Here is a 12,992-nt window from a genome sequence, read left to right as displayed (position 1 = left end):
TATATTTTGACAGTCTAAAAGAATTACTCTTTGAAAGTGTGATTTTTTTTTTCCAAAGTGCCTAAGTGACTTTGAGCACAGGTCCCATTGCAAGTCAAATGGATTTGTGCTCCTAAGTCACTTAGGGCTAGATTCAAAGGGACTTGGGCATCTAAGTCCAATATTTAGGCACCTCTGACATTTGCAAAACCACTACTCAGCTGCTACCTAATCCTGTAGGTGCCTAAAGTCCCCTAGGCACCTATGTTTCTGCTGGTGGGCATGCGCAAAGCTGCCTACGTCCGGTCATTGCTGAGCAGCTCAGTGCACTAACTCATGCCTAATCCCCAGCAGGATTCTCAAACGAGGCATTCTCCTACCTATCACCTCGCCTGCGGGCCCAATCTGGTAGGTGTGCTCTGAGCATCCTTAATCCCTCACAAAAGCCACTTGAGAGGGAGCGAGAGAGCCAGAATACCCAATAGCTCAGTGGTTAGGGCACTCCCCAGGATGTGAGAGAGTTAGGTTCAAGTCCTTGCTGCAATTAATATTTAATTATTTATACCAACTGGAACCGCTTCAACAGGAGAAACTAAGGAAGGCGCCCCCCAGAATACCCAATAGTCTGGTAATTAGGGCACTTATCTGGAATATGGGAGACCTGGCTTCAAATCCCACTCAGGCAGAGGGGGGAATTAAACCCACATCTCCCACATCCCAGGTGAGTGCCCTAACCAGTGGGCTATTGGCTATAAGAGGGGGGAGACTGTGTCTCTGTGGCTTAGGTGCTCTGTGGCTAACTCCAGGAGAGGATTCATGGCTATAAATCCTGATTGGAAGGAAGCACCTCCTCATAGCCTATTAGATGCTTAAGTCTCTTTGTGCATCTAGACATTAAACCTCTCCCTTTTCCTCTGCATTTCAATGGAGGCTAGTTTAACTGGCTCCCTACTCAGCTAACTCCCCGTTCAGCTTGCTGGCTTCTGCGAATCCCCTTCTTAAGCACCTGACTCTCCACATACAATGCCTGGAGAGTCTGAGGCTGTCAATACCACTGGGTGGCAGAGGGCCTAGGAGTTGGGCACTGAGCATTGCTGTGCCTAAGTTCCCTGTGTGAATGTAACCCATTGGTACTTTTAAAAATCTCACCCTGCATGTATTAGTCAAATAAATGTCAGTATATAATGTCAAGACTCGCTGTACTTATGTTGCATATGTGAATGCATGAAAAAGCCAGATTTTTAACTCATGTAAGTTATATGTTTTTATACTTTGTTTCATTTTCAGATCAGTTAAGGAACAGCTACCAGATTGGCTACGATGGCTCCCTCAGAATTATCTATGCCAGTGGCATGGATTCACACTACCAAACAGAACCGCATGTTTTAGCTGGCACAGCCAATCCAACAGTAGCGAAAAGAAACATGACTCTTCCAGGAGAGAATGGACAAAACTTAGTAGAATGGAGATTCCGAAAAGAACAAGCCCAGGGAAAAGTCAATGTGTTTGGCCGAAAGCTAAGGGTGAGTAAATGTTTGAGTATGCATGATATCGACAGCATTTGGTGTTCATGAGTAGTAACAGAGGCACGATTCAATGGGCATTGCCATTCCTCAGCCACAGAATATGTAGAATATATACTCCCACAGTAGAGCTGAAAGTAGCCATGGTTATTACTTTACCTAGTGGGTAGAGTTTTTCTTTCTTTAATTGCTCTTGTCTTTTCCATGGGCTCTCTTTGTTGAACTTGGCATCTAATATCATGGAATGAGTCAGCATTTAGTTGTAGTAGTTGTAGTATTACCATACTGCCTAGGAGCCCAAGTCATGGATGAGGACCCCATTGTGCTAGGTACTGTAGACATAGAGAGCAAAAGATGCTCCCTGCCCCAAAAAGCTTACAATCTAAGTATAAGAAAAGAAACAACCAATGGATCCAGACAGATGGGGGAGTATAAGGAAAGAATGAGACAATATTGGTCAGTGGATAGGCTGTGGTCTCAGTTCACAAACAGCCAAACTGTTGACAAGTTTTTTGTAGAGATTTTTGTAGGAGACCTGAGGAAAGATTTGAAGGTAGGTAGCGAGGTGGCTATGCAGATGTTTATGGGAGTACCTTCCAAGGGTGACGGGTAGCATAGGAGAAAGCACGGAGATGCTTATTTGAAAATTTAACAAGGGGCTGTACAGGCTGGCATCATGGGTGATGGGAGGAGAGTGTTGACACCTCAGTAACAAAAGAGAGATGATATATTGCATCGAGAAGGTCTTTGAAAGTGGATAGAACCATCTTAGGTTCAATGTGTTAGAGAAGGGAGACTCAATGGAAGGAAAATTATCTTTGCAGCAGCATTCTGAATGGATACGAGTGGGGCAAGAATGCATTTGTCCAAGTCCAAGAGAAGAATGTTGGAGTAATTGAGGCATGAGATGATGAGAGCTCAGATGAGAGTTTTGCCATGTGGGTGGATAGGAAAGGCCATATTTTAGAGATGTTCTGCAGAAAGAATCGGCAAGATTTAGACATAGCCTGAATGCAAGAACCTAGAGAGAGAGAGAGAGAGAGAGAGAGAGAAGTCTGAGATGAAGATGACCCCCCAGGTTACAGGCCTGAGTGACAGCAGAATGGTATTGTCCACAGTAATTGAGAAAGGAGGTAACAGGGAAGACTTGGCAGTGGGGAGCAATTGAGAGGTTTGTTTTAACCATCTTAATCTTGAGTTGATGACTAAATATTCACAAGGAGATGTAAGAGATTTTAGTTTGGACAAAAGGAGACAGATCTGGAGTGGAGAGGTAGATCTGTGAGTCATCAGCATAGAGATGTCAGATGAATTTGAATCTTGATAACATCATGGAATTCCTGTACAGTAACTCCTCACTTAACATTGTAGTTATGTTCCTGAAAAATGCAACTTTAAATGAAACAATGTTAAATGAATCCAATTGTCCCATAAGATTTAATGTAAATGCAGGGGGTTAGGTTCCAAGGAAATTTGGGGGGGGCAGACAAAAGGAATTATACTGTATACCGTACAGTACTGTACTGTGGTTGGGAAGTGCCCCTCACTTACCCCACACAGGCCAGCCGGCTGCAGGCAAGGACACTAGGAAGCACCTTTGCAGCAGCAGCAGCAGCTTCCCCGGAGAACAGGCTCGGATTTTGCCAGGAATGCTCCAGGCCCGCCTCTTCCCGTCCCCGCTCCACTCCAGGCCCACCTCTTCCCACCCCCACTCCACCTCCTCTCCGGAGCATGTCACATCCCTCCCCGGCAAAGTCCTAAGCACCACCAAACAGCTGTTTGGCGGTGCTTAGGACTTTCTGGGAAGGAGGGGGAGGAGCAGAGACACGGCACTTCCCCACTCCTGCCCCTCCCTTCCAGAAAGTCCCCAGCGATGGGGGGAAGTGCTGGGAGGGAGGGGGAGGAGACGGAGAAGCGGAACTTGTGCATTGTTCCCTTGTAAAGTCGCTCGTCTTCCACAGAATCTTACAAGCAGGCAGCCAAACGACGTTATAAGGGAGCATTACACAACTTTAAATGAGCATGTTCCCTAATTGAGCAGGGACATAAAATTGAAACAACCTTAAGTGGGACAACGTTAAATGAGGAGTTACTGTATTTGAAGATAACTTTTACTATCTTTTGTAACACTTCTTGCCATAACACTAGTGCAATCCTAGGATCTCATTCTTTTTAAAAAATACTGAAAGTTGCAACAATACATATTTCTGGAAGAAAAGTCTTAATTTTGTTTCCCAAAATAACCCTCTAATATGTGCCTTTTACCATCTTGTTAGGTTTTTTCTCTTTATTATACAGTAGGCAAAATGTATTCAGCAGGCAAACTCTGATTTACAACAGCCATTTGATAAAGACAACATAGATTAAGCACTCAGAATTGGGTTGCCAGGAGACCACCTCAAGACCACAATAGAAATCTGAATTACTATTGGAATAACACCTAATTCTTTTAAATCGATCCTTGGTAGTTCATCAAATAAAGGTGAATAACTTCAGTCTGCTCCTCTTGACTAGTTATAGGTAATGTGCCGTTTTAAAAATTTCATTAGGGACAAAGGAGAAAAGAAAAACACCCTTGCATCTCATATTACTCCTCACCTCCTCAACCCCAAGAAAAATTGATTTTTTTTCTGACAAGGAGGAATGATTATTTACAGTGATGGTTGCTCAGGGTAAGCAAAACCCTACCTAGTTTTGACACCTGCTGTTTCTTGCTAAGGGAATGAAAAAGGAAAACAGCACAACTAAAAGAAAGGGAACTTGGCCTAGACAGAAATCTTGTACTCTCTTTCTAAGTATTACTGTGTTCAGCCTGAGGGTCACATTCCTTTTCTCCTTAGCATTGTAACTTTAATCTCCACCACCCCCACAAATGATTTGGCTTCTCTGGTTCATAACCATTTCATTGTGCAACAAGGGAGGTTAGCAGACCCTATTGAAGCACATGCCAAATCTTCTTGGAGGCCAAGGCACCCTAGATGGATGGAGGATAATATTCTATTTATAGCGTTCTCTTGCCCAAATTCTTCTGGGCATCTAAGAAAATCTAACTTAAACCTGGCTTGCTACCAAAAAATGTAATATGGCCAAATAAATTACAGAATCAGCAAAAGAGAAATCCCCATTAATCCATCTGTCAGAAATGGAGTGATACCCTTCAAACTTCCTTGTTGTAGTGCAACAGGAAGGGAGAAGAATCTGTAAGGTGCTACAGCCTTGCAGGGGTTATGGAGAGATGGGGAGAAAGTAGAGGGAAAGGCAAATAGGGGGGAGAGATTTGTCAAAATATGGAAAAAACAGAGTGAGCGATTAGAAATCAGGATAAAATAACAGTAATTAAATTTTTAGGGGGAAAAGAGGGCAGGAGGAGAAAAGTAAGAAGATGGTGAGAGGAAAATGCCTTGAGGAGAAAGAAGAGGAAAGAAGCCCTAGAGAAAAAAAGCTGAAACCTTTTTTAAAAATTTGTGAGAACACACACTATGAAAAGGCTGCAGTGCAGTCTGCATAAGAATGAAGGAGAAAAGAGAATGGAGAGGAGAGAATGAGAAAAGAAGGAGGAACAAAAAACAGGGCACTCCTAACTTTTCTCCGCAAATATGTCAATAACAGTTTGCTGCAAAGAAGACAAATGTACACAAAGACAATGACAAAATGTATTGCTGATATATGTGCTAGTGAATATTACACTTTCACTGTATTATACTTGATTTGGTAACATGATGCATTAATCTAAATTTTTAATCTACTAATTTTTAAATCTATCCATAATCACAAAACAATTTGCAATCTATGCCACATACAGAAGGACTTTGGATCTTCTAGTTAGGTACATAATTGTGGACTATTGATACATTTCTCCCATTTTTATTGAGAATTCCAAAGAACAAAAGAAAGAATAGGCAGAAAGGGACAGACAGAGGTGAATGGAGGGGTGTCTGGGGAAGGCTAAGAAATGGAAGACAGAGAGATAAAGAGCACTCCCTACAGAAAAACTGATTCAGGCAAATCGCCTGATCTAAAAGGTAGGAAAATGGAATAAAAAAATCTACCTGAAAATAAGAATAGCAAAAGCCCTCAAACAATGGAAGTGGAGCAGATGGGAGTATGCCATATTCAGATTTAAACTGGTTTTAGAATCAATCTTGGTCTATACTAAAAAGTTAGGTCAACCCAGGTTCATTGCTCAAGGGTCTAAGAAAATCCAGACCCCGGAGCGACGTAGGTAAACTGAACTCACCCCTGGTGTAGACTGTGCGAGGTCGATGGTAGAACTCTCCCTTCTTAGGGAGAGGGCTTACCTACGCTGAGTGGGGAACCCCTCCCATCAGAATAGGTCATCTCTACAGTGAAGTGCTACAGAGGCACAGCTGCACCTTGTAGTGTTTCAAGTATACACAAGCCCTTAGAACACTTACTTGTGAAAGTATATTTAAAGAACATTAGACAGCTCATTAAGTGTATTAGATAACACTTTGCAGCTGTTAGATTTTTCTATGTTTTTCTTATACAAGACAGTTTTTACATGAAAACAAGATTTTTGTTCTGACGGTGAGAACAAAGATCCTGTTTTTATGTCACTGATCCCACAAGAACAAGTCAACAGAGACAAATATGATACATAAACAGATCAGAATCTCTGGAAAACGTTTGGGATTTTTTTTCCAAACTTTTCTGTGATCCAGCAACAGCTTTTTAATACCCGTTAGCCCAACAATAAAGATCTAACTTAGATGCATCTTTTTGATGCACATCAACTGTTAGGTAAAGTTCAAGACAGTTACATTTTCACTCATGTGTACTCTTGAAAAGTTTCTCTGATCAGCATATTCTCTTGCTCCTTTCCAAATGTTACTGGACTAGCTCTCTTCACCCCTTACTCATACTCCTCTCTTCTCCTGCATGTGTCAATTTAGAAAGCAGATTTTTAAAAATGCTTTATACAACTATCATCTTGTTCTTGCCCCTTCTTCCCATTTATTATCATTTTGCTGTGCTGAAAATCTATCTTGGTTATCCACAATTCATCTTCACACAAAAAACTCAAAAAGGGAAGAGCACATGTGAAGTGGGTTCAGAGATGAGCAGCAAAAATGGTTCTAAGCCTGGATTAAAAAAGAAACTAAAAAACAATGCGACAGTTTACTGTAGAGAGGGGATAAATAAGATTGGGTATGCTAGAGGTCTATAAAGTATGAATAGTAAACAAAAATAAATTCACCTGCTCTCCTAATACAAGAATAAAGGGACAAACAATGAAGCTAAAAGGCAGTATATTTAAAAATGAAAAAAATGCATATAATGTATAATTAATGTATGGAACTCACTGTTATCACTGGTTTTTCTGTATATGTACTAAGAAAAGTTCCATAGTTAGACTGGAAAGGTTGTTTGTTGGTTTGTTTTTATTAAAAACTGTTATAAACATTATGCTTCAGGACATAATCCAACCTTTAACTGACCCATGGGTTGGGAATAAACTGCCTCGGAGGGCATGTTGTTATTTCATAATTATCCACTAAGGGTTTCTTGCATCTTCCTTGGAAGCATCTTGCATTAGATACTGTCATAGACAGGATACTGGACTAAATATTGTGTCTCTGATACAGTATGGAAATTCCTATGTGCTTAAGTTTAAATCTAGCTTCAAAACCTTAACTTTTACTAGTTATTATAAAAGTTTTCAGTGCATATACTTTCGTATTTTGTTAACTGTTGACTAAACCTTAAGGAATTTAATTGAAAAGATTTTGAACAAATGCCAGGCTGTCTCTCTACTTAATGAAACCTTTTAAAACAGCAGTTAATCTAAAGCTTTGCACTTATAGCAAGAAGTTGCTAAATTAATTTACTGACACAAGGAATCAATCATTATAAATGGTGTTTAAACAATAGCTGGTACTCTGAGGAAGTAATAGGTGGCTGGTATTTGAACAACATGATTTATTTTGTCATCTTGTTTGTTTTATAAAAGGTTAATGGCAGAAACCTCCTTTCAGTCGACTTTGATCGAACCACAAAGACAGAAAAGATCTATGATGACCACCGTAAATTTCTGCTGAGGATTGCCTACGACACATCAGGGCATCCAACTCTCTGGCTGCCAAGCAGCAAGCTGATGGCTGTCAATGTTACCTATTCATCTACAGGTCAAATTGGCAGTATTCAGCGAGGAACCACTAGTGAAAAAGTAGACTATGATGGGCAGGGAAGGATTGTATCTAGAGTATTTGCTGATGGAAAAACTTGGAGTTACACCTATCTGGAAAAGGTAAAGAACACTACAGTTTTAACAAATGCTTTGTTCTATCAACATTGCTTTGAGCACATTGAAAGCTATGCAGAACATGTCAGCCATATGCAAAGAAAATACATGGCAGAACCAAATTTTATTTCTGGTTTTAGGTGCCCATATGTGATTCACATGGGTACTGAGGTAATTAATGTTTCTGCATTAAACATTCAGTTAACTTAGTTAACTTTTAGTAACTGATATATTTTGTAAATTATTTAGGCCATGTAACAAACAAGTGGCATCTCTATCTACCTGCTTTCTTAAGACATAAAATAATATACAGGAATTAATTAGATCTTGGTAACTTAAGTCAATGGTAAATGATTTATGTCCAACTTGTGTGTTGTGTTTTGTGGCACAGAAAAGAGTTATTTCATTATAATTAAAGCTGCCAGTTCATACTTTGTTCATATTGTAATACAGAATCAAAGCAATAATGGAGAACTCATGAATCTACTTTATATATTAGTATCATAGAAACATGACTCTCTTTCCTAATACTGTCTCTGCATATCTCCATTGTGAGAGCTCATGCCCTGCCATGTAACAGCAGAACCATCTAGTACTCTTAGTTCTAGAGTGCTGTGACAGAGCAGCAATCACATACTACCTTTCCCACTCCCCCCAGCCTGACTGCTTTGTAATAGATCTAGTAACTCCTGGCTGGGCACACTGTTTCACGGGTAATATACTCAGAGAACAAAAGTTACTTTGATAAGTAGCTTCTCTTTTTCTGTGGTTTGCAGTTTTGTGTTAGGTATATTGCTATATGGAACATATAATCTTAAAAGTGTATTGCTCAATATGAGCAAAAAATGAAGTTGCCATTCAAGGTATGAAGTTCATACTGAGGGATTTTGCTTTATCCATCTTTCAGTAAAATTCATATCTGAATAGATATTTTCAGCCAGCAGGAATACACGCTAGTCATGACCATAGTCATATACTATATTTATGGGTAAGAAAAAGGTTGTGTTGGCTGCATGATTTCGAAATCATGCATTGTTTACATGACAAGACATATATAATATTGCCAGTTTCTAAAACTAAAATCAGTAAGGGGGCAGTATTAAAATCATGTTCAAATAAATGCCTTGCCTTCCCTGAACTATTGATAACACCTTCCGTTATTAATATGCAACTATTTTTTAAAATCGTCTACTTGTTATCATTTATATTGCTTGTTTACGTTTTGCATATGGAATAATCTTTTGAAGAGTGGGTGAAAGCTGTCAACAGTGGAGTGAACCTGGCATGACTGGTTGGTTTCATTCTACAGCTACTTCAGAAGGTCATGCTGGAATTAAGAATTATGCATCCGAAGAAGTGGGCTGTAGTCCACGAAAGCTTATGCTCTAATAAATTTGTTAGTCTCTAAGGTGCCACAAGTACTCCTGTTCTTCTTTTTTCTGGAATTAAGTGTAACCCATGGATCTGTCCTTCTCTCCTCTCCATCAAGTTGACCCCCTTACTCCCTACGGAGTACCTCAACTAGCAGCATCTATGACTACTGATGTTCACAGCCTCTGCATGAAACTGATTAAGTCATTTCATTCTGCTGCTGCAAAGCTGAGACCAGTTGTATCAGTGGAGGGAAGATCTAAATAGCAGAGAGGGTTTTGTTTTGTTTTGTTTTTAAATAAAGTTATGAGGCTGGAAAGCTCTCCACCTCCTCTCCAGTATCCATAAGACACAGGGGAAAGCTCCACTTGTAGCCAGGCAGGAGGAGAGGAATGCTCTCATACACAGCAGAAGCCATAAAGTAGGGAAAGCCCACATGGGTAAAAACATCTACTGGCCAAGCGTTTTAGAAGAGAAATTCTCTGAGCTGTAATGACAGTACTTTGTGGAAATTCCAGTTCCAAACTGTGGCTGATGGTATGGATTTTCTCACCAGAGCAACTGCTACTACTGGTTGGAAGGAAACTGGAACCACAGATGCTTTCAAGATCTACTGTTCCAACTCTGCTCTGGGACAGAGCCTTTCTTTCAGTATTGCTTTGCCTACTAACTTAAGTTCTGTTTAGTAAATAATCCTGTGTTGTTATTATGTGGCATCTTTCTAGGTGTAAGGCAACAGTTATTATTTAGTGCTATAAATGTATCTGTATTTATACAATGCAAGAAGTCAAGGTTCCTAACTGAGGTGCTAATATTCTAATTATTTTTCCATTGAAGCCATTATTCAGTAAATATTGTTCACTAACAATTGTGGACATGATTTAATCAAGGCTAATGATTCACAATATCCAGGCATCAGGAAAATGGCATTGACTGACAGAATAATTCTTGTGTAGCTGCTCTTGATGTAAATAATCAAACAATTCTTATGCCTGTGTCATAAATACATATAGAACAAGAACAAGAACGTTCAGGGATCTTCAGGCTAGTAAAATTCTTCTGCATTATCACTAATTATGGGGGAGAAATTGCATCTCCCATATGTTGTTCCCTTCATGAGTTATTGGCTTGAAGACAGTTTTTCTTCTGCCCGTATTAAACATGCCTTATCCAAATCCATTGACAATCTGCTGTTTGGCTGCGAGTACTTGATAAAAGAATGACACAGTCATAACAAGTAGCACATTATGAATCTGGAGCCAATAATTACAGAACCCCTTACAATTAAGCATCCAAGTAAATTAGACAGGGAAATGTTTAACATGTAAGGTCAAGGCTAACTTAATTTAAAAAGATTATAATTTTCTCAAGTTGAATGTCACATTTTTGTTGTCAAGAAATTGTGTGTTAATTCACGATTTGTCACATGGTTAAAATCTGTTCTTGCTTTTCAGTCAATGGTCCTCCTGCTTCATAGCCAACGGCAGTACATCTTTGAATATGATCTGTTGGATCGGCTTTCTGCCATCACCATGCCCAGCGTTGCTCGTCATACCATGCAAACCATTCGTTCCATTGGCTATTACCGGAACATATACAACCCCCCTGAAAGCAACGCCTCCGTTATCATGGACTACAATGAAGAGGGACAGCTCCTTCAAACAGCTTTCTTGGGTACAAGCCGAAGAGTCTTGTTCAAATACAGAAGGCAGACGAAGCTCTCAGAAATTTTGTATGATAGTACAAGAGTCAGTTTTACTTATGATGAGACAGCAGGTGTTCTGAAAACGGTAAACCTCCAGAGTGATGGTTTTATCTGCACCATTAGATACAGGCAAATCGGCGCATTGATTGACAGGCAGATTTTCCGCTTTAGTGAAGACGGAATGGTAAATGCTCGATTTGACTACAGCTATGACAATAGCTTCAGAGTGACTAGTATGCAAGGTGTCATCAATGAAACCCCATTGCCTATTGATCTCTACCAATTTGACGATATCTCTGGTAAAGTTGAGCAGTTTGGAAAATTTGGAGTTATATATTATGATATTAACCAGATAATTTCCACAGCTGTAATGACTTACACAAAACACTTTGATGCTCATGGCCGCATCAAAGAAATTCAGTATGAAATCTTTAGGTCGCTAATGTACTGGATTACAATTCAATACGATAACATGGGGCGAGTGACTAAAAGAGAAATTAAAATTGGGCCATTTGCCAACACCACCAAATATGCTTATGAATATGATGTTGATGGTCAGCTCCAGACAGTTTATCTAAATGAAAAAATCATGTGGCGATACAACTATGATTTAAATGGCAACCTCCATTTGCTCAACCCTAGTAACAGTGCCCGTTTGACCCCACTTCGGTATGACCTGAGAGACAGAATCACTCGACTAGGCGATGTTCAGTACCGATTAGATGAAGATGGATTCCTGCGTCAGAGGGGTACTGAGATCTTTGAATACAGCTCAAAGGGCCTTCTCACTAGAGTTTACAGCAAAGGCAGTGGGTGGACAGTGATATACCGTTACGATGGACTAGGACGACGGGTTTCCAGTAAAACTAGCCTCGGACAGCACCTCCAGTTTTTTTATGCAGACCTTACTTATCCAACCAGGATAACTCATGTATATAACCATTCAAGCTCTGAGATCACTTCTCTTTACTATGACCTGCAAGGGCACCTTTTTGCCATGGAGATTAGCAGTGGGGATGAGTTTTATATTGCCTCAGACAACACTGGGACACCACTGGCTGTTTTTAGTAGCAATGGTCTGATGCTTAAACAAATTCAGTACACTGCTTATGGCGAGATCTATTTTGACTCCAACCTTGACTTTCAGTTGGTAATAGGATTCCACGGAGGCTTGTATGACCCATTGACCAAACTAGTCCATTTTGGAGAAAGAGATTATGACATATTGGCAGGCCGCTGGACTACACCTGACATTGAAATCTGGAAAAGAATTGGGAAGGATCCAGCTCCTTTTAACCTCTACATGTTTAGAAATAACAATCCAGCCAGTAAAATACATGATGTGAAGGATTATATCACAGGTAAATTGTTTAAATTGTAGCAATATTTCCCACCTACTCAAAAATCTAACCTGTTATAATGTACTCATCACCCTGAAATCTGAGCATGTGGGTTACAAACTAAGTATGCTGTCAGCTGAACTGAATTTGGGAAAATGTTAAAAAAACTAATTTAATTGTTCAGAACATTTGCTACACAAATAGGTTAGATGATGCATGTTTCAGTTTGTTTCCACTTATGTAAAGAAAAATGACATATCACTGTGCATTAACAGAAGTTCCTGAAAAATACAGAGTTTATGTCATGTGTTTCAATATTAGAACTAAGTAAGATTATCTGTGCCTTTTTTTATTTAGGTTGGGTCAGACTAAATGAGGCTCATCTGCACTTAGTAAGGAGGTGTGAGTGTTCCTCCGAAAAGGAAATAGGGAAACAAGTGGTTTTCCATCATTTTGACAAACAGTTGCCCACTGGTTAGTTAATAGGTGTTGACAGGCTGTCAGAGGTAGGGCTGCCCACAGTCCCTTGAATCTATCATCTCCTAGCAATATGTACTGTAGTGAATGCCATAGCACTAATTTTCATTGTGACATTTAGAGAAATGCAGTTGCCACAAAAGTATTACTAGAAAAATGAAAACTAAATTTCAACTAACATCTTTGATCTACAGTAGAACCTCAAAGTTCCAAACACCAAAATTACAAACTGACCAGTCAACTACACACCTCATTTGAAACCGGAAGTATGCAATCAGGCAGCAGCAGAGACCAAAAAAAAAAAAAAGGCAAACACAGAACAATATTGTGTTAAA

At 39.7% G+C, this 12,992-nt stretch overlaps 1 protein-coding gene across 4 annotated transcripts in view; it reads left to right on the top strand.

The window, feature by feature from the left end:
• Positions 1 to 12,992, top strand: part of TENM3 (teneurin transmembrane protein 3) — a 982,465-nt gene that overhangs the window by 960,013 nt on the left and 9,460 nt on the right. For all 4 annotated transcript variants that reach the window (XM_054029684.1, XM_054029687.1, XM_054029686.1 and 1 more), the window contains 3 exons: positions 1,267 to 1,502; positions 7,474 to 7,770; positions 10,590 to 12,201. In XM_054029684.1, the coding sequence (XP_053885659.1) occupies positions 1,267 to 1,502; positions 7,474 to 7,770; positions 10,590 to 12,201 (2,145 nt within the window). The remainder of the gene's footprint in view (positions 1 to 1,266; positions 1,503 to 7,473; positions 7,771 to 10,589; positions 12,202 to 12,992) is intronic.

The sequence above is a fragment of the Malaclemys terrapin genome, chromosome 5, assembly GCF_027887155.1.
Source record: "Malaclemys terrapin pileata isolate rMalTer1 chromosome 5, rMalTer1.hap1, whole genome shotgun sequence".
Classification (NCBI taxonomy): Eukaryota; Metazoa; Chordata; order Testudines; family Emydidae; genus Malaclemys; species Malaclemys terrapin.
This window is presented reverse-complemented; position numbering and strand designations above follow the sequence as displayed.